The 22852-nt window shown below is 40.9% G+C and overlaps 2 protein-coding genes across 2 annotated transcripts; both read right to left on the minus strand.

The window, feature by feature from the left end:
- Nucleotides 1–7918: 7918 nt before the first annotated feature.
- si:ch211-266g18.9 (transforming growth factor-beta receptor-associated protein 1) lies at nucleotides 7919–15462 on the minus strand. The gene is made up of 11 exons (XM_027275277.1): nucleotides 14659–15462; nucleotides 14280–14474; nucleotides 13943–14097; nucleotides 12650–12732; nucleotides 12138–12485; nucleotides 11987–12044; nucleotides 11764–11907; nucleotides 11448–11582; nucleotides 11231–11375; nucleotides 10730–11151; nucleotides 7919–10626 (listed from the first exon to the last, which is right to left on the minus strand). Exons 1-11 carry the CDS (start codon nucleotides 15323–15325, stop codon nucleotides 10483–10485), a joined length of 2496 nt encoding a protein of 831 aa, XP_027131078.1. The 5' UTR covers nucleotides 15326–15462; the 3' UTR covers nucleotides 7919–10482.
- A 1344-nt stretch (nucleotides 15463–16806) lies between these two features.
- On the minus strand, nucleotides 16807–19736 carry fhl5 (four and a half LIM domains 5). The gene is made up of 6 exons (XM_010746655.3): nucleotides 19627–19736; nucleotides 19252–19432; nucleotides 18910–19084; nucleotides 17924–18093; nucleotides 17563–17749; nucleotides 16807–17392 (listed from the first exon to the last, which is right to left on the minus strand). The coding sequence occupies exons 2-6, from the start codon at nucleotides 19411–19413 to the stop codon at nucleotides 17241–17243; spliced, it is 846 nt and encodes a 281-aa protein (XP_010744957.1). The 5' UTR covers nucleotides 19414–19432; nucleotides 19627–19736; the 3' UTR covers nucleotides 16807–17240.
- Nucleotides 19737–22852: the final 3116 nt, after the last annotated feature.

The following is a 22852-nucleotide window of genomic DNA, read 5'->3' on the forward strand; positions in this document are numbered from 1 at the left end:
TGAATCTCATGGAGGTTGATGATCCAGATCCAAATGTTTAGATGAGGAACCCACATCCAAACTCTCTATTTCTCCACAGCCAGAAGAAATAGAGAGGTCCCACAATGACCAACGTTCCAGCAGAGCCTGAGTGAAAAGAGAGAAGAAGGAGGAGAAAGCAAGAGATAGAAGTGTACCTGCTGTAAGTAAATTTAACAAATGGTGGCGCTATAGGAAAAGTCATTGTCACTAAAGTCAGTAGAATTGGAAGTAGGACTGGAAACAATAAATGTCAATGCTAGATTTCATGATGATCCATCTGATAGTTCTTGATCAAGTCTAGATGTGGGTAGCACGTTGGCATGATTAACATCTGTACATGTTTGTTATGATTATATTTATTTCATGAATCTCTCACCAACAACCGGATTTACTCTTATCTTGTGGCCTCTTGCTTGGTCAATCTTTTCTCCCCGGGCCTGTAAACCTCCTCCTCTTCTTCCCAGTGGTCCAAAAAGCCTGTGGTACAAACAGTTACACTTCCCTGGTTCTCTGAGCTCACAGTCCGGGAAACTATCCTTAAACTAAACATCAGGAAACTATAAATCACAGGAACTTGATGTGCAGCCGTCAGAGGACAATGGAGGGAAAACCAGAAAACATTTTCTCCCTAAAATTTGATCACCACCAAAATCAGGCAAATAGTTGACTCAGTGTCACAAAACACTACGTACTTCTTGCGGGTTATCGTACACGGGATGGGACAGGAATTTGGATTCACCTATCTGATACTTTATGGTAGAAAAGTTACACAGTGTTACTTTAAAGATTGAGGAATCCTTTTTGAAAATACACACCATGGAGGAGTTTTCTTTAAACGTATGCAGCATTTATCGACATTTTGAACAAATGCTGAACAGGAGTTTTAAGTTGACCTGAGCTTCAGGTCATGGTTAATGAGGGATTTCATCCAGATGGCAAATGTTTGAAGTCAGGTATTATGTTGCATTTCTAATGACAGAGTTTGGTTCTGTTGTTAAGTCAGTGTAAATTGCATACATTTACTGTTTTCCTAACAGATCTAAAATAAGATATTTAAAACCTAAATGAGATTAGTTTCATGTTTGCTATCTTATTTCAAAGCCTTTCACTTTATACACACATTATGAAGCCCCTCTGTTGATTGCACAGTTTGATCCCATCTATACCTCACAGACAAAGTGGTTTGCTTCATTGAAATTAAGCTAATTATATTCCACGCCTGTACACATGCAGCTACTGTAAGCTATACTTTCACCCACTATTATCTCTCCAAGGTTTCGTGACTGTGAAACACCCTCTCTCCAAATTAAAGGTCGGAAATGTGCCAAAACCTGACATTATAAGCTGGGGAGCTTTTTTTGTGTGTGAGTAAAATGCTCCCCAGTCTCCCCAGTCTGTCAGTCTGTCCCAGTTTGACATCAGCTGTCACCTGAGAGCTTAGCCTAAGCTTCAGTTTGTGCAAATATGGTCTTCTTCTCCAGTCTGCACACAGAGCACCAGAGCTAAAGTGAGCTCCTCCAGACGATTTAAGCTTTATGCCCTGTGATGAAATAAAGCAATAAACTGCAAATGTCAGTCATCACCTGAGGATAAGAAAAAAGACTGGTATGTGCAGGCGCACAGAGCAGCACAGACACCCGCAGTTTGTCAAACACATTTTCAAAACAGACGCCTGGAAGGCCTTTTTCAGTCTTTTCACACCACAGCCATCACAGATAATTAATCAGTTTATTTATCAGACACCGCAAGTCTCTTGTTCAAACATGAACCGTTTATTTCTGAATCGTTTTAAATAAAAATGGTTACTTATTTAAATTTCTTTTTTTAAATCCACAACCAAACACTTTATTTATACAGTACCCTCCACCAAGTTTTATACACTATGCAAGAATACATAAAATCACAGTCATCCTGCTGTGATATGGAAATGTATACCACAAAATATAGACAGATAAATATATTTATGCCCGTTCTATAATGTATTTGTACTGTAACGGAAAAAGAGAACAATTCAAACATTTTTGGCCTCAGGATTGGAACATAGAGAACAATTGTACTGTACTTCCCCTGGTTTTTATGGGCTCAAAGAACACACATACCCAGGTTTACTCACACATATAATAATGGCTGTTGCCATGGTTTTGTTGCTTCATTAAGCAACATGTTAAGCATACACAATGTTATGTTATAGACCTTGGAGTTGGTTTTGGTGTTTAGACAATGGAAAGCTAGAGAGCTTTATTTAGGACACTGTGATTCAGTGTGCTGTCACCACAATGATGACTGCTCTTTGATTTAACGCTGCATCTAGACCCACAGGGTTTGAGCATATGCTGAAAGCTGACTTAACACATCATTCACCAAATGATCCATCATGGATAGAGCTGGAGTCTCAATGGCAGGGAGGATGAAACAGTGTCTTTTACTTAAGTATAAATAGGATATATTTAGACTGTTAATACTGCTGCATCAATGTGTAAGTTGCATTTTACTGTTGTAGCTGGTGGAGGTGGAGCTAATTTTAAATACTTCATATACAGTTAGGTAGTTTAGTCCATTGGTTCCTAACATAACCAACCTAAAGCTTGATAGTCATGTCTAAGTACAAGGTAAGGCTGGAAAGTAACCTTGTAACTTTAACTGATGTTAACGTGACATTTATAAAGATAAATATAGAGTAAAAAATGTTTCCCACTGAAAATGAGTAGATTATACATATAAAATAACATAAACTGGAAACACTTGAGTAAGTACTGTACCACTTTACCATTGCACTCAAGTGTAAACCTACCGTGACGTTACCCATGGGTTTGTGGACAACTCTTTTGAAGCCTCAAATTTGGCATTATAGACGTTGTCATCTTGGTTTTGAGGAGCCAGAGATTACATAGGTTGATGAGAGCGTGGAGCTGGTGGGTGACGCACTGCGAGTTGGGCTATGCTTGTTTTTTTTCCAAGCATTTACAAATGCTATCGTGTTACAACTAAACAGTACATTAAAATGTGTTTCTGAAAACACTTGAGGTCGGAAATCAGCGATGTAGTAACAGAAACTTGATTCATATTTGATCAACAGTGGCTAGTTTTACAGTTTGATTTGTAATCAGTGAGCCCGGTGTGTACACTGGGTGGACTCACAAGGTAACCACACCCGAAAACATACCCTGCTGTATCGTCAGTGTTTTCCTGGGGATGATAATCTACAAAATGAACATCATGCTGTATATAAGAAGACTTGAAACTAGCAACTGAGACCATAAACTAATGGGAAAACTGTTTACTGAGGTAAAAAAAGAAAAAAAATCAAGTGAGTAAGGTAATTTTCACATAGAGCTCAATGCAACCAGATTTTTATTTTTGTAGCCATGACCGCTGACATTTCGATCACAGATTCTGGTGTGTTAGGCCCAATTCAAACCAAATCTGGCGCTGCTAAAGGGTACTGCGTTTTGGCTATGGCAGTGGCGCTGCAGAGGGTGCACTAAAAAATTGCGGTGGAGAAGTTGAGCCAGATTAAACTTTTTAGAGAAACTGAACTCTGGGTTGAATCCATGAACTAGACTATGATACTCCAAGTTTTTTGTTTTTGTTTTATTTCTTTTGTTTTATTTCATGTACCAAGCTTCTCTGTCTGTGTCTGGTTTTCAGTCTATCCTGCAAAATAGTGACACGAAGAAGTTTCTTTTGGTTTGGTCCAATGAGTTTAGAGCAGTGGTTCTTAACCTTGTTGGAGGTACCGAACCCCACCAGTTTCATATGCTCATTCACCGAACCCTTCTTTAGTAAAAAATAAAATATGATTTTTTTTACTGGTGCACAAAATGAACCGTGCATTAACATCACCTTGTTCAAATAACAAAACCAACACAGTGCATGAACTCACAACAACTTACCTCAGTGTGACTTCTGCTGTTGCCTTTGAGAGACCAGTTCAGATATGCGTGGCTTCACCTTGGCAAGTGCCAAGTCTCATGTCATTTTCACAGCAAAGTCTGTTCCTTTTCTTAGTTTTTATGTCCAGCATCCTCAAAAAACAATTGCTCACAAAGATATGTTGTAACAAATGGTATAAAAAATTTCAGGGCGGAGGCTCCACTGAACCCCTGAGACCGACTCACCGAACCTCTAGGGTTCGATCGAACCCAGGTTAAGAACCACTGGTTTAGAGAGAGAGGGAGAGAGCGAGCGTTGGTTGAGCGATATAGACACAGAATAAGAGTGAGGGAGCACCAGTATTGGGAAAGCCGGTGAATCAGCAAAAAGAAAAGTTCATTTCTGATTATTTCAAAGCAATTATATTCAGCACAAATAAACACAACCCTGGCATTGCCCATTACCACCCACATACCACCACACAGCCCTGCGGTGATTTGCTGCAATGCATGATTTGATCTGAATAGGGCCTTGTGCTACTAGTAGCTATTGTAGCATCAAGCCACGTCTTCAACCCCAACTGACACTGACTCAAGTAACATCCTTGAGTCATTTATCAGATTTCACACAGCCACAAAAGGCTTTATACAACTTTTTTTATGCAGGAGGACACCCCAAAATTTGTCTAAAACCCACAGGTTAACAGCTAAATATTAGCTTTTCTTGTGTACTCTCTGGTCGGCCAACATCTTGTCCTCTTTGTGAATTGTTCCTTGCATTTTTTTTAGATGAAAAGTAATGCTCAGGCACTCCTGAAATACCCTCAAGTATGGGTATGTGTCGGTGCATGGAACCACAAAGTGCAGAGATGTCGTGCTGTTTCACGTCAGCTAAGAATCGGTCTATTCTTCTGCGCTCGGTGGTAGTTAGAGTTCATGAAAGACTTAATGAAAGCCTTCAAATGTCCTTCCTTCGATGCTCCCAGAGATGTTCGATTTGTAGAAATAGAATTGTAATTCTATGCTAAAAATGATACACCTCTAATTTGTCTGTGCTCTGATTGGAGCTTCGATTGCTATATATAAGTTTATAATAGCTCATGGGAGTTTTTCTGCTCTAAACTAGAGATTACTTGAGATTCCTGCTGCTGTTGCTTCAGCTCGAAGCTTGAATGAGGCTTTTTTTGGGGTTATATTTGGCTTTCTTGCTACCCTTGGGCCTTTATTGTGTGGGTTACAGTAAGTTCAGTCCCAGATAGCAGAGGCAGGGTGTTTCAGACTCCAGTGGTTGATATCAGGGGGTGCTGGGACACTTTTAACTCCCTAGCCTATGTGTTGTGGTGAAGGGTGTGTTCATCTGTGGGAAGGATTGGCGCTAAATGTCTAATTATGCGTGAGCCCACATTTTCAACTTTCCCAGGGTACTGTAACTGTAACTTAATGTGACACATGCTCTGTAATCAGTGATGTCAAACACCACACAAGGCGCAGTCTTGCAGATAAAGCTATTGGGGTGCCTGTGGTGTAGGGCATGCGTGCCTTCTGTTGTCAGAGCTTTAATTATGTTCGTTTCACACAGTACAGACCATGAAGCCATTTTTGTGGCACTAACTCATCACCTTCAGTTTGCTAATTATCCCTTCATGAATGTCAGCAGCATGCTCTGAATTAAAATGTAGAAATTAAGATGTACTGACACATGTTGATGTGTTTGTTTTCTTGCATGCTGTACTATTAAAATGCCATATGGATAATGGAGTTTATTTGTATGACTGGGTGTGCAACAACGAAGCAGTTACACTGCCGCCCAACTTTTAGACTGCTCAGCAGGTCTGTTTGTTTCTGTTCCCAGAAATCCAAATGATCCAGAGATGAAAGGTGCTGGACCTGGAAACAAGACCAGACTGAAAAAACAAAACAGGTGAACCCCTTGGGCCGAGTATTTAACTCTCCACCTGAAAATCACTCAGAGAACAGAAACAGCATATACGAGGCTGCCAAAAAAAGACTTTCCACAAATGAACTCTCGTTCTTCATCCAAAATTTCAGTCATTAGTCGTACACAGTACAGAACATTAAGCTAATGTGACTTAAGTTTTTTTAGGAATATCTCTATTTGTGGCTGACTTCAGGTTGGAGAAATAAATGAATGTTATGTATACATCTGAAGCTTTTCTGTGAGATTTATGGCAAGTTTGGAAGCTCTGAAAAACACCTAAGGGAATATATGAAAATAATGGGCTGAACCTAACTTTCTCTATTTTAAGATCCCTCTCCTGTTTCTTTGCTGGAAGAAGGCAGAGGTATGATCACATGATCCCGAATGTAAAAGTAGTATGACATTTAGGGAAATATGCTCATTAACTTCCTTGCTGAGAGTTATGTTGAGCATGATCTGTACGAAGTAAAGTGATGATTGTTACACATTTTTTTATAAGTCAGATAAAAACATAAATAAACATAAATTTCTGAGCTTTAGGGGTGTAGGAAGGTGGATTTTGTTACTTTTGGACCAAGCTAAAATAGCTGTCTTAATGCTAAGCCTGATGGTGATATTTACTGTGCAGACATGAAAGTGGTATCAACTTTCTCATCTAACACTCAGGAAGCATGTATTTCTCGAAAGGTTTTCCTAACAGGTGGTGTTACAGGCTGCGTTCCTAAATCATTTATTTCTACAAAATTATACCCATAATTCACACAAGGTACTGTGGGGGCATGAGTTTAAATTGGCCATGGACTCGAGACATGCATGCACAACCGATCGTATGACTAAAGTTCTTAAATGCAAACTACCGTATCGAGGCACACATGGGAGCTATTTTTACCTAATAAATGTCACAGAGAAGGGTGAACTAAAATCTAAATATGAAGGAGGAAAATGAAACCACTGTTCGCCTACAATACTTTTCTTCACCCTGATTAATTTCATACAGACTCTAAGCACTTTACCAAAATTCGTAATTGTATAATTGACTTCTTAGGGAATCTAATTATCTTCAAATTATATTTTTGTGGTAAGGGTAAGTATTCTGAAAGTGGCAGCTATGTACAAAATTTAAATATATCTTAATCTTATTCAAAATAGTCAGGAAAACACGGAAAGACAGTAAACGCTGTCGCCCCTGCAGACACATTGAAGCTGTCTGTACCATACAGCACGATGTATACAATTCATGCCTCGTGCAACAGGGCAGGGTGGGTGTCTGTGGTCACTGTCTCGGCCCTCTGTGTCTCCAGCGGGCCACCCTACACATTTCTCCCAGTGGCATTCTGCCAAACCCCAAGGTAGCAAACCATGAAAATGAGAGCCTTAGTAGTTAAAAAAAGCTATGTTGTGATCATCCTCTTCATCCATCTATTTATTCTCCCACTTGTTCTGCTATATCTATAGAATTAGTTTTGCTAGGGAGAGTGGGAATTAAAGTTCAATCGTTTAGGTTTTCTGCTACCTTACCATTATTGCTACCAAAAGGGTTGCAAATTAAGATTCTCCTTGTCTCCCAGCAACCACTAAGAGACTGAAAAATGCGTCATAAGGGACATGATACAGTAATTTGTGGCTTTGACTATAAATATGATGCATGATGCACGGAGAGGCATTGTGTATTCATTTTCCCTCGTGGGCTTTATTTAGTGAGGTACCTGCTGCAATTTTCCTAATCCCGAGGCAGCTTCAGCCTTTTTTTCTTCTTTTTTTTTTACAGGTGTTGCCAAAGTTTGGAATATATAAATCTATGTATTTTTTTTTTATAATATTAAACACATAATGAAACCAGATATTTTAGCCGTTGTATTTTCATCTTCTGGGGTCCCACAGATCACACTCAGAGAATAGTGCTGAAGAAACACAAACTGTGTTTATATATGTCATGAAGGTAACAAAATACACAAGTGAACATCAGGTAATTTTTATATTGTAGACAAAATTATGTACGTTGTTCTCCACAGTGCTGTTATTTCAGGTCAAATCGCCTCCAGAGAGGTCTAATTCACTTTATGGACAAATAATTAACAAACTGCAATGAAAGAAACCCAAAAAGATTTATTGGGAATTGGGAGGTCCAGTGTAGCTTAAAAATACGATCAGCACCAATCACAGATATAAAGCACAGGAAAATTCATTGTATTTAATCACGTCATACAGCTCAGAGACAGAAGTAAACGCAAACAGAAGTAGTGCATCATTTTCTGTAGCAGTTTAAAATCACAGTTCTCATAAACTTTGTTAAAATCATGAAATATCAAGCTGTTAAAAACATTTTAAATGTGTTTTTGTTGTTGTTGTTGTTGTTACAGTGCCTTCAGGACACCAGACAGAACCCTTTTCTATGAGTGAAAGTGTTTCATGCATTTGATAGCCACTTTATGTTAACATATAAACAAATACATCCTACAGTCCAGACTGCCAACATTTCTTCTTAAATTTAGAAAAGTACAAGAAGAGAATGTTCTTGTTTTTCCTCCTGTGGCAGAACGGATATATATATTGGGAGACCAATGTCTGGATACCCCAACATACTTTCCTCCACAACTGTTCCTTTTTGCATCCAATCCACTCCCCTCATGTGTAAAATGTCCATCTGGCCAGCACCCTGCTGCACCCTGCAGTGGTCCAAAACCCCCCGCCTACTCCAGATTGCAAGAGTGTGACATTCACATGAACAGAAAGTACTCAGATCAACTTCTTCTATACAATTAGAGGTTGCTCTAAATGCAGTACGTTTTAAACAGGCCTTCTGGATTCAGGTAGAAGAGGGTGTACTTGTTGTGTCTGTATATTTTTACCTTTTGGTTACTTATGGCTGTTAGTCAACATCAAAGATGAGAAAAACATTTCTGAGGCACGGCATAACCGCAGGTGTTCAAAACAACATTAATACTCCCAGAGGATGTCCGTGAGAAGGGTAAGGAGTGGACATAATTCTGTCCATGGGTCCACCCAGTGGTCTCCGGCCATCAGACACGGCCCAAAGCTCGACCAGTCACAGAGCAGCAGCCCTCACAGTTAGTCCATATAAACTGTGAGAGGTTCGTTCACATCTCAAAACAAGTAGGAAAGAAGTGGATGCTTTGTGTTTGTCTTTGCTCTGCACTGATACCTTTTTAGCAGTTTATCCAGGAGTGCTTACAATGTCCAAACAGTAGATTAAAACGAAATACATAGATTACAAAAAATTACAAGGAGCCGATATGCGGGGATTGGACGTGGCAATTTTCCTGCAACCACATGAAAGAGAAAAGCTAGGAATGCGGTTTTCTTGGGTTTTCTGTGATATGGATTATTTTGATGAGTCACAGGTTAAATTTATACACTCAAAGTAAGAAGTTTCAAATTGAAGCTTAAGTCAACTGTATTCTTGAAGCCCTTAATCCTAGTTACACTCTAAAAAAAGGCTTTGTAACACCCACGGTATGAAACACAACTGTGAGAACAATGAAGTCCCACAAAAACCTCATTTAAGAGGAAAACTGAAGAGGTCTTGGCAAGGGCGTCACAAAGACATAATCCCCTCTAACATGCTCATAATTCACTATTTATCTACATTGCAATTAGTCACTCACCCCGGGCCAAAAAACTTACAACTACTGCTCCAGCTCCTTAAGGCGTCTCCTTAACTCCTGTCCCCAAAATGCATCAAAATAAAGAAACACTGTCAGTTATGGTTAGCCTTAACGACTAAATTATAACAGAAATAGACAAATATATCTGGAGCATCATTTAACCTAATGATATGTGTTTAAGTTTATTTACAAGATTTCCATACAGTACATGTCGACACGCTGGAGTTTGTGTGTTATTATTTGGCGAACGTTTCTGTCATGTTCCGTAATCATACAGGGTTGACGCTGGTTAGAAACTGCCTCTGATTTCATGTTCCATACACAGAGCGTGCACAGACATGTCTTTCTGGTCGTAAAAGTATCAGAAATGACCCCGAACCTTTGCACTTCTCTGACCTGTTTGCTTTTCATTTTTAAACCTGTAATTGTGATGTCTTTTTTTATCTGGTCATAAATGTATATTAATGCACGAGCTGAATAAAAAAGTCTCTCACGTGCAGCCTCTCATTTGTTGACTTTCTATTTCCAGCTCTATGCAGACAAATATACGCAGTCAGTGGAAACCATGACGGCGGGGATGCATATATACAGTGTTGGAGGATGGTCAAATTCCCTCTGGTCGTCAGGTTGACCACAGGTGGTTTCCATGTAAAACACCACTGTCTGATCAGTGAATATATGCCCCTGAGTGTCCTCCACAATTCACTTTATAGCTATTGCTGTCTGAAAAGTCTCTAGGAAATGGCTCAGACATACCGCCCTTAAAAAAATGCACTGCTTGCTCTTTTGCATTTCGAAACCAGTTATTTACACAATGTATTTTTCTTTTTTCTAATTAAGGAAAGTGTCTGCTGCAAGGTCCATGAATTGAATCCTTGTACAGAGTTTGCCTAGATGACAGTCTAATCTAGAAAAATTATCGGGTAGGACCTAGACACTTATCCGGCCAGAAATGAATGTGATTGTCATTGCAGTGATGCTCACATTCGCATAAACAGACAATAGATTGGTCTATCTGTTCTCTTTATGATGATGAAAAGCCAGTGCAGCTTGTGTGCATCAGCTCGCCACTGAGGTTACAGGCAAACTGTGGCTCTCCAAGGTCCCTCTGACAAACCTTACACTTCTGCCCCTTGTCCAGTCTGAACTTTGTCTGCGAGGCCTGCGTCTGCAGAGGAGAGAGTGAAAGGGCATTCGGAGAGTAAAAAAAATAAACAAGAATACACACAAACTCACTGGAGCGAATAAAAATGTGAAATTGTTAAACTCACCCAGACGACCTTGTGCCGCATGAGCTCCGTCTGGCTCAGCGCCTTTTGCAACCTTGCCATCCGCCTCTGGTGCAAGGTCTCTCTGAGGGATCCAACAAAAAACTGGGAGACTAGTTGGACGGACCAGGAATCAGGCAGAAGCTGAATGACCTTCTCTGCTGCAAAGACCCGAGTGTTACTGTTCAGCAGATCCACTGCAGCGCTGGTGTGATCCCTGGAGCTCAGGTAGATTTGGAGCAGGGTCAGCAGCAAAGTCTGTCTGAACTGCGAGTCTCGGCCCTGGGATGCCCTGCAGCAGAAGCCCTCTGCAGCCTGAAGGTCTCGCTCCTGGTGGACGAGTACCTGCAGTGCCTGAGAGTGCTCATCCATCCTACTCAGGAGAATGGCTTTCTCTGCATGCAGGGTTGTTGATTTGACTCTCTCTGTGATGGGAATGAAACAAGACTTATGATTTAGTAATCATTCTGAAATGATTTATGTTCTCATGAGGCCTCCACACACCATACACAGTGGTGACATCATAGAATTTGGATTCCCATAGCTGCTCCTGCAACTTCCCTCTGGTCTTCCTCAAATCTGCTTCCTCTTCCTGCTGCAGCGCCTGGGTAACATATGCCAGGGCCAGCCGGTTGTGATGTCTCACCTCCTGGGGGACAGAAAATCATGTCTCAGTGCATTTAATAAAGGAGGCTGATTAGATAACTCCTGCTGTACCCACCTCGCTGTTCAAATTATGGATCAAGAACTCAAGATACGAAAGCAATGCCAGTGGGTACTTCTCCAAGAAAGCAAGGACGTCTTCTGTCTCAATTCGATCATCTGATGGACGCCTGCTGAAAATCTGCACACCTATCTGTTTCACATAAAGGAAACTTGTTATTTTCCATTTTGATTTGATTGTTTTGTAAGTAAACCAATTTAGTTAATAGAGTGGGTGTCATTTCGCTGTGTGTTTATGTGTGTAAAACACAGTTTTCTTGTGCAACTCTGCCCTCTGCAGTTAAGTTGAAAGCATGAAAACTCAAAAAAGGCACCTCCTGGTTTTTTTGCAAAGTCCAGTCTGCAAATCTCCACACAGCATCTCTGTCTTGGAGTTGACTGAGAGTCCACACTATGTGTCCATAGACATCTGAGCAAAATGAATCTCTGTGGATGTCATCTGCAATTTTCACCCAAGTCTGGAAGAATAAAACATGTTCAAACACACTTCTTGTCCACAAAAAGTATAAAAATGTGTGGGATTTTGGGAAATGATACCTTTATTGCATCAATTTGATTCCCATGGCTTTGGTAGAGGGAACCTAATGCGAAAAATCTGAAAATAAAATGAGGTCAAACATTATGCATAACATATACTTAAATATCTGTGACCAATAAATCACCTGTTCAAATAATTAATCATTTTCACCTGTCGTGTTGCTCCAAAACAGGAACACACTGCGTCAGGCTGCACTCATTGGGAAATGCCACAAGCTGCTGCAGATTTTCATTGTCTTCCAGTTCTACGTACAGCCTCAGGAGGGCGCAGTCCACCTCCTTAATGCACTCCAGGCCTTTCTCAGTCCCCTTGACTGCACTGAGAAAATCTCCCAGGAAGCCCAGGTAATGATGAAACGTGTTCCTGTCCTCTTGCCAGACCACCTGGAGGTCTCTGGCCTTGTTCTCTTGATCAAGCTGGGATTGAAAGTCCTCGCCGATACACGACTGTATGTCAGGGTAGAGACGGATGATTTCTCTGGGGTCAAGCTCCCCATTGCTGTTCAAGTGGGTAATGAGTATTGATTTGTGTTAGACTTAAGTGTGCTATTCAGCAGAAAAGAGCCACTATTCACAGAATCCACACATTACTGCAAAGTTTTCTGTGATTTATTTTATTCGTGTTTAGAATTTGGAGTGTCGTGAAAGAGGTTTTACTCTCACATGAAAAGATCTTTGGCTTTGGAAAAACCCTGCTGGTAAAAATGAACAAATCCAGTCAGGCAAGTGATGGCCTTATGCAGCTCCTGTCAGTAAAAAAAGAAGAAAAAAGTTAAAATCAGACATATTCAGGCATGAACATGAATATTCAAAGCACTAATATTTAAGCTGAAATCGCTAAGGGAGAAAACTGTGTCACAATATGTTACACTAAGACATTAAAACAATGCAAACCCAGACAAATGATAAAGACCGAGTGTATTAATTCTGATATCTTCTTGCCTCTAACCTGTTACCTGAGATATGGCACTAAATCTCATACACCATCTGCTGTCCTCGGTTGCAATCATCCAACTGGAATAAACCTACAGTATAGCAGCTCACAACAATATACTCAGTCTGTGCCTTCGACATCCTGGTTCAATCTGTTCTACTGTGATGAAATATTAAATTCTAACACTATAATGCGATGCCAGCTGGTCTGTAATGCATTCATATTATCTACACATCAGCGGTGTGCCTGAATCTGTATAATGGTGAAATTACAGCAGCACTGAATGCTGCCTTACAGACAGACAGTGCAGAAAAAGTGAAGCTCAGGATAAAGGTCTTGAAGTTTAACAGCTAAGTACTTAATTTCTTTTACATTTCTGCAATGAATGAAGTATTTGATAACCTGTATAGTCTATGTCTGGGCAATCTAAAAGCAATTTAAGCTATAGGTTAGTTTGCTTTTAACAAGACTGCTTTTTTCCCATTATGATTGAACTACTGCCTCATGAGACTCAACTGAAAGTTCTGTGACAAAGACCAATCTTTTGAATAGAGGCCTGTAGACAAATTCTCTTTCTATACTGCCATTCAGTCGTCTCACATTTGGCCACACTAATTTCTTTGCTGTCATTATCTGGAGCTGATGTCATGAGTTATGTCATAACATACACCTGTATGTTAGCATGTCAGTCTATCATCTTCATCTCCGCCTTCATGTGCACCCCTTCAACCTCCCCATCATCATTCATCAGCAACCACCACTATATACCGGTAAATATCTCAACAACTGCTGAAGGAAATAAAACACTCTTTGCAGACAAGCGTGGTTCCCTGACTGTTTATTCTAGTGACGTTGGTGATCTTGTCACTTGAAGGTTAACTATATGTTTTGAAGGCAGGTTGTTTCTTTTAACTCGAAGAAGAAAAGGAGAAACGAGAAATACTATAATTGCGTCTGTCTGAGTTATCCTCAGGAATGTAGTTTTTTGCGAGGAAGGCATTCGTCTATGAATTGCATTTCACCTTGTATGAGTCAATTGGACAACGGCTTTGAACTCCATCCAGCAGCAACAAGGCCTCCTCGACCCTCTCGAGCTTTACAAGTGCCTGGATCTGTTCTTCGAATGGCACCAGACGCAGGCTGAAAATGTCTCTCTCTGTGAACACTAACACGCCATCTGTGGGGAGATTTGTCGTTGGTTTTTCTGAAACACTCAGTGTAGGTGAAACAGTGATTGACTGAATCAGTGCAAATTGAGATAGACAAAGCTACATCTTTCCAAACAAAACCACTATTTGACGAGCCTTTCGGTCTGCAATCTGCCAGGATTAGGAGATGAATTGACGTTGCCTGGTTTACCTGACGTGGAGAGCAGACCCTTTGCGCCGCTGAGACCCACAATCTGTTTGCGTTGCTGATCTACCATGCTGTAGACAGACAGCACTTGGGGCTGCAGGGTTAGTATGTAAGGGAAACATACGCTGGCTGCCAGCACCTCCTGAGGCCACTGTAGGGGAGGCCGCTGGCATATCCCTGTCTTCATCACAAACATGCCTGAGGGATGAGGATGGAGAAATTACATCTTGGAAAAACATATATCCTCTGGCTAGATGGATATATGAGTGATATGAGATGATTAACTGTAAAGCTGCTTTGGAAAAGAACCATATAATGACACGTGGAGATGTCTGAGCTCAACAGCCTGTAGAACAACATGTACCACAAACATTTTGATTACCTAAAGATCCAGGCCCGTTTAGGAGGAATTCCCCTCGTCCCACTGAGGTTGCGACAACGTGCTGCCTGCTGTGATTGTGAGGAAAAAGCTCCTCACTGCTCCCGGTCTGAATATTACAGAGTAGATACCTGTCGCTGGTAGCTACACATAGACAGGCACCATCTACCGCCAAGGCTACAGGGTCCTGGAGCATTGAGACTTCCTTTACAACCTCCCAGCTGTCCACTCCCACCACGTGGATCCGGATCACCTTCCTGCGGCTGGAGGAAGTCACCATCTCCATGCATGCTGTCTGGGTTGTGAGCAATGGGTCATACACCTCAAACAAAGACACGTGCTGGATCTTTTTCAGACCTGGAACAGGCTCTAAGGAGAACATGTTCAGGGCAGTAACGCTCCTGTCCCACAGGACCAGCAGATGGTTGAGAAGTGGGACTGCCCTCAGTTGGACTACTTGGTTGCTCGAGCCTAGTTTTCTTGCCCTACCTTCTCTGATTTTGCTCTGGCCAGGACTGGGACAGATAAGATGCAGAACTGTTGCATCTTTGGTCCCTATATACAGGTTTCTGTCATCGCACTCAAGGCACTGGATACTGGATTTGTCCTTTTCTTTTGGGGCTGCTTGCTTTTCATAGACATGTGTTTGTATAAATGCTTTAAAATCCATTGCAGCAATTTAAGGATGTTTGATTTTTGTAGGGTAAAAGTATATTCCTAGATCAAAGCTACAGATCTAACATGTAAAATAAGACGTCCCTACCTCTCCGCTGTTCTCCCTTCCTCTTTAACCAGTTTATGAAGTGTAAAGTAGTTTCTCCCCATGTGACTACACCCTGACAGGAAATCTATGTCAGCATTTTAACGTCTCTCATCCTGCCATGTGAGGACACTTACACAACTCATCCAGCAGCCTTTACCAAGCAAACTTTTACAAGTGTCAAAACAATAGGTATGGTAAGGAAGACTTTTATTTTGAGATTCCCACATTCAGCCTCACTTGTATTCTTGGCTTGTATACCGACAAGTTGCGGCTTTGGTCAGTGGATAATGAACAAGTAGAAGAGCAAGTGATCTGCTGATCAAACCATATATGGTTTCTCTGTTTGTTTACAACATGAATGTTCTGGGTTTGACGAGGTCAAGAGGCAACTGAAACTGTTTTACGGCAATGATTGTCTAAAGGGTAACTGAGAGGGGATGGCGTGGTCGTAAAAAAGATTTCAAGCCTACCATCAAGGCTTTATTTGTTATGCTGACGTATGTGGACTCCTCCTCTGGATGGCATCATTGGAGAAGAATAAGATATATTAGGATAAGCAACAGCATGATATACACTGAGAGGTCTTTATTTCACATGAGATGCATTAATCATCTTCACCTCAGGATGAATACATTTTTGATACAGGCAATCATAACTAACGTATATATGTAAGTACACAGCAGAAATATATGTGTAATGAAAGACAGAGCTGCATTGGAGAGATATACACGACTCACAAAAAGGATATCTGACTTTCATGTAAGATTCATGGAAAATGTAAAAAGTTCATGCTACAGTGATATTATATCATGAAAGTAAGGAATTCAAGTATAAGCAAATGGGGAATTTCTTAATCTCAAACAATTTATTGACACAAAAACATTGGTGGGTATACCTCAACAAAACATGTCAATGTCTCAGTAACTTGTCAGGTGTCCTGAGCATCGCTTACAGCTCGACTAGACGTCTCATGCTGTTCACAAGGCGACTTATACAACCCATTTGAATCCTCACACTGGCCAGGTACTGTTGATCGATACAGCATGATGAAGAGGACTGTTTAAATACAAACTGTCATTGAACCATTTCATGGTCGATTCATGGATCATACAGATTTTTGTGATTAATCACCGTGTTAGAGAACAGCATGTTATGCAATAAGTACTGAAACATTTTGAACAGTTGGACGCGTGCATTCAAAGGTTTAGAGATGGTCAAATTAAGTTCACCTTTTTGTGAGTAGCATATGTTTTGGGGTTGCAAATAAGTAATTGTCATTGTTAATTATAATACCGATTATGCTTTTGATGAATAGATTCATCTCTTTGCTTATAAAATGTTAGAAAACAGCCAAAAAAAAAAAAAGAAAATACACAGAAGCTGGAACCAGCAAATGATTCAGATTTTTTTCTTGAAAAATTACTGAAACTTATAATTTTTGACAAGAAAAAAAAACTTTGCAAACATATTAGAGCTGATGGCAAATGGTCACTTACTCGGTTGACAGAAAATGTATTCTATTAAACTTTAGTGAGGAAATAAAAACAGTTTTTCATTTTAGGAAATCCAAAAAAACAAAACAAACATTCATTAATTGAACAATGGTGTCCTCACTCTAAAAAAAACATGTTTGTCTCTGTGGAACATCACAGTTTTTGTGTGTTGTGAGAGGACTAATGGTCATGTATAACACCAAAATAAGCATTTGACATTCAGACTTTGTTTATGTACCAGGCATGCTAAGATGAAATATTCATGGATGCACGGTATCTGTATCAGAATATGAGCTCTTGTTGTAACTGTGACCCCTTTACGCGAAAGGTCACTTCTCTCTGCCGCAGTCGGTGCACAAGATGTTGTCACGCTTGGTGAGGAAGCCGCGTCCCACCAGCGACACGGAGCACTGCATGCAGGTAAAACACTCGCTGTGCCACTGCCGCTCTTCAAAAGAGATGTACTTGGCCCCTGCCAGACCTGCGCAAATCAAACAAAGATCCATGTTTATACATAATGCGCAGGTTATTAATGCATCTTTACCCTGTTTGTCTGACAGTTCCTACACAAATGCAAATAAAGGCATTAATATGAGCAGGAAGACTTGGTGACAGTGTCAGAGTGAATGAAAAACATGAGCAGTGACTCACTGGTGATGGGCTTGGTGCAACCCACACACTTCTTTGCATACAGGTTGCTGAAGCATTCGAGGCAATAGGGGAAGTTCTCCCTGGAGGTGAAGCGCTGACCTGACAGCTGCTTTCTGCAGCCAATGCATAGGAAACACTCGCGGTGCCAGGGTTTGTCTTGGTAGGTCACTCCACCGATTGTGATGGCCTAGAGGTAGCACAAATCCCCACAAGGTAAGAGGGAAATAAAAACTGCAGTGACACTTCTACCACTAAGCTTCATTTTACTAGCACAGTGCGAGTAACATTAAAATACCAGAGTCAGGGGGATTTACTGTACCGCAGCGGTCAATACATATAAAACACTCAGCTGTAACCCTACCTTCTTACAAGCACAGCACTGGTAGGCAAACTGCTTCTCGAAGCAGGGCACACAAAAGTAACCAGTGTCTTTTGGGATGAAGGATTTGGTTCCTATTGGCTGCTGGCAGCGGTGGCACAGGAAGCAGGTCTCATGCCAGCTGTTCCCCTTGTATTCCATTTTGCGGGAACCTGGCACAGGGGATGAGAGCAGCTTAGTCAGCATATGGTACCTCTATGACAGAAAAACACTGTCGCCCAAAATAGTCCTGCTTAATCTGTAGGGAGAGGACGATGCAATCTTAATAATCTTCAAAAGAATTTTGGAAAAGACGGAAATTGCATTGCTGTCTAGTGTTTTAACTTTTTTTTTCATGCATCTTTTTCCATACATATAACAAAACATCTGCAGTAATTGTTGTACTATTTTCACACAGTCGTCTTCAGGAGTTGACTATTTCAAGTCAGTTTTTCTGAGCACTTCAGCGACTTCTTAAAGCTCCATTTAGCGGCTGTTCTTGAGCTTTTTTATCGTGTCACATGATCTTACTCAGCAGATGGAGTTTTAATGTAATTGTAAATGCTCAAATTGAAGAATAATTCAATCTCCGTCTTGAAGCCAACATGGAGGAAGGTGCAATCCGAAAAGAAATAAAAAACAATTTTCCAGAGCGCTCCATGTGCTGAGGAAAATGGTGTGATATGATTGAAAGCTCCAGAATAGTTACTAAATGGACCCTTTGGTGAGATCTGCAAGAAAGCAAATATGCACAAGCTTTCAATTTTATTACCTGATCTGATAATTGTTGGTTAAAAGTTGAAATTAAAAGTACATTTTTGGATAAGGACAGCTACTAAATGGACCGTGAACTTTCAATGTCAATAATAGATTTCTGTTCTTCACAATATGTATTGTCATTAATCTAAATCTGAGTATCCTAAGATACATTTTAGTTGATAACATCCAGTCCTATTTATCATTCAGCCATCATCATCGTCCCAGCATACCTGGCATGACGGTTTTCTTGCAGGTTGTGCACTTGGAGGAATAATCATTGGCGTAGCATTCAGTGCAGAGCAACAAATCATCCTTGGCAGCAAAGGCCTTTTCCACCAGAGAGCGGTTGCACTTTGCACACTTGAAACATTGCTCATGCCAGTGGCGATCCTTGTAGGACAAGTCCTGCAGGTTTTTTAACACATTGTTTATTGCACTTGTGGATATTCTGTAAAATAAAATATGTACTACTACGTACAAAAATACATCAAAACCACCTTTAGGCCTGAATCTAAATAAACATAACGTATATCATTATTTTAAACATCAAAGCCATTTCTCTGCTTCCTTACCTTGCAGTTACAGCCAATTGGTATAGAGCAGCCGTCACAGCAGTTAGCAAACAGGTTCTCATAGCACTTAGTGCAGTACTGAGTGTCCTCTTTCATTATGTACTTCTTCCCCAGCAGGGAGTCTTTGCAATAATGGCAGTCGAAACGCTCGCTGGTGGACATTGTTGTTTGCTTTTCTTAGCTGCAGGTCAGAGAGAGCAGGAGAAAGAAAATAGGACAAAGAGTAAGAATTGGAAAAATGGAAAATGCTTTATAATAGTCCAAGTAATCTTTTCTCCCTCTCGTCAAGCAACTGAAAGACCAATTTTTTCCCCTTTCTTTCAAAAAGAATCTTTAAAATAAAAAAAAAGAGTGTTGCATTAAAGAAGTCTCTACCTCAGTTTATATGGGACGAAGTTGAGGCTGAAGCTGAGAGCCAGCGGTCCAGGCACAGGCATGGAGCAGGGATGAAAAGGGGTGAGGCAGGATTAGGGGTATCCACTGGGGGGGATCTTCTATAAATACTGGCCCTCTTATTAGCGGTAATCTCTGGGGAGAATGAACATGCCCCACTACATCATTCTACACCTTTTAAGGGAGCTGATGGTGCAGAGATCACTAAGCCTTTGAACTGAATGAATCATTGCTGCTTTATTTCCAAAATGTGTGTGAAACAATGAGAAATGCAGTTTTAGGACAAGAGCTTTGATTATTTTTGGAAAGCATAACAGCCTACTATGCAACTAATGTCAGGGCCCAAATGGTTGATCGTATTCACATGAATACACATTAGTAGAAGATGAGATCTGAACCTAAAGATGCGAAGCATTTTTTTCTTTTCCACGCATGAATATCAGTTTGGAAATTGGTACACATCAGAAATAGTTGGACGCTATTTGGATGCTGTGACTGTGTCTGGACACACTTGTGGCCTTTGTCAGTGCCTGCTACACACACAAGCAGTTGCAGATGGCTTATGGGAGGTAGGTGCCAGCAGCTTCATGGTTGCCAGGTACTGAACTATAATGCCAGGACCTCTCAGTAGCTATTGAGAGTGCCTTGGCAGCACTTCAGTAGGGGAAAGCTGCAGGCCTGTAGATGTTCAGTCCATCCACGGCAAAATAAATGGGGAGGAGCAGAAATGACAGTTTAATGGTGACCATCTTGTAGATAGCGATACTCTTGTAACTTCATTAAAAACCTATTCATAGCATGTTCCTCTGGAAACAAAAGATAATCAGCAATGCACAGCAAAAACGCTTTATTGTTGGATCATTAATAAATATGGTTATTTTGAGACCCTGTTTGACACAACAAGCTCAAGTTTTACTGTAAAACACTCACAAATGTGCTGTTAGTTATCCAAAATGATGAGCATAATGTCATCCAAACCTGCAAAGGATCAGATCTCATTAACAATCAGTGATAAATAACGTGACTGGAGAAGATTATGACCATACCATTACCACCAATAACACTGGTGGTGGAAGTTATTGGGTTGGTGTTATATTGTTCCAAACTGTCAAATTTTTTCTGACTCTAATCGGTTTGTTTGGCTCAATCACATACACCAAATTACTGCATTGTTATAGGTTTTAAAAAATGCATGAAACAGTACAAATCTTTCTTTTCTAGTTGGCGAATTCTTCAGCATCTTTGACAGACAGTCGACTAATTACTTTTGAATCTTGGAACATGTGCTCATATCAATTTTCCAAAAGGATCAGGGGGCGGATTTCTTCATAAAAATAGCCTGAGAAGACCACCGGCCCAGCCCACAGGCTTAATCCCTCATATACACACACACAGGAAGGTCAGTGACAGGGATGAGGCTGTGAGGAATGCAACTCTCTCTTGTTGAACTCTATTCCCTTCTGTTTTCTCTTCAGTACCACTCCTTGTAAAGAAATTCATCTATGATTACTCTTGTGCATAAGTAAGAAGTAATGCATTGTTGGATCAACAGATGATGTTGGAACATGTGTCTGTGGTGTACTTGGTGCACTCTTCTACAAACCTCTGAGGAATAATGTAAGCCTCTGACCTACAAGCTGTGTATTATGTAAGGCTTTCAGCATAAAATAACAAGAATTCAGGTATATGAGATATCTCTGATCTGATTTGAAGCTGTGTCACCCTCCAGGTTCGTCTTATTTCTAAGTAGGTGGATCCGCCGGATTACACAGAGTCATCTGCTGCTTTGGATTAAATTACCACTGTATTGTATTCTTGCTCCCTGCTGGTGTCCAGATCAACGTTTGCAAATCACAAAGCCATCCAGACCTTAAATAAACACAGAACCAACTGTAGGACGAGTATAGTCACGGCCTCTCAAAAGCTTCCAATCTGCGTTGCATTGGTGGCTACCAATGTCTGTCATCGTATGACATCAAGCCAGGGTGGACCAGGGTGACCTATATTCACCGACAAAAACTGTCATGTCTTTGAGTGTATTAACATAATGTGAAGTAGATTGCATGTGAACAGGATACTGAAGCAGAGATTATTGTATATTGGGTTTATATTGTCAGTGATAATCTGCGTTCATGCATGTCTTATTATAACTGCTCTGATTTCTATCTGATAGCTAAAAGGTGCTGTTTTTTGTCTTTGGGATTATTAACTTCTACGCCGAACAGTGCCAACTCTGCAGTGCTAAAAGCTTGCTGATCTTGCATATTCTTTTTTGCCCGTTTAATCCTCTGAAGTCAACCGTTGAGCAGCTGCCAACAGATTTCGTCTAGCACCAATAAATAGGCCTTTATTTGACCTGGACTCGGGTGTCCTCTTATCTTAATGTATTCAGTCTTTACAATAAGGTGTGAGTGGATGTTTTTTTTCCACCTCTTAATCAAATGATCTCGGAGAAGAAGAGAAGCATTTACTCTGGTGGCTCCTTTGAGGTGGTGACTTGTTGTAGACTGAGACAGATCAACACGACACAGTTGCATCTCTCTGTAGCACAAAAACCTCGCCGCACCGGAGTTGACAGCTGGTTGGCATGGTGATGACAACATAAGTGGGATCCATTAGGTTGAGATGAGGCCCAGCTCCAGTAGTTAATGAGAGGACTCACACAAACCTGGCCCTTTGAGCAGGGCCCCGCACTCTTCTGCGACATGGAGAGCTTCGCTTTCAACACAGCGTTTTTGACTGAACAAGATAGCCACACAGGGGGTTGGCAGGGGGCGAGGAGATACAATCTACAAGTCTACTGTCTCACAAAAACCTTACACCCCTTCAGGGAGGCCCTGTGAGTGCCCGGGTAATGCCTCCACCACCAACCTTGCCCCCAGCCCTCACCCACCACCCCCCAGTTCTCACCAAAATGAGTCATGGTATGAGTGGGTGACAAGACCTGTCACAAAGCCAGACATCTGATCTCCAGTACTAAAGAGGAGAGAAAGTTGTCTGCCCCTAGGAATGCACAACCCATTAAAATGTTCTCCACTTCGATCCCTCGCCTCCTCTCAGCCCTCAGAGTTTGTGGTATTTGGATTAACTTTCTAGACGAAGCTGATCACCTTTGGGTGCCAGCAGCAGCATGTCAGCGCACAAAAGATACTTCAAAAGATCACCCAAATAAGAAATGCACACCTGGACGTTTGATCAATTATTTACA

The sequence above is a fragment of the Larimichthys crocea genome, chromosome XXIV (assembly GCF_000972845.2).
Source record: "Larimichthys crocea isolate SSNF chromosome XXIV, L_crocea_2.0, whole genome shotgun sequence".
Classification (NCBI taxonomy): Eukaryota; Metazoa; Chordata; class Actinopteri; family Sciaenidae; genus Larimichthys; species Larimichthys crocea.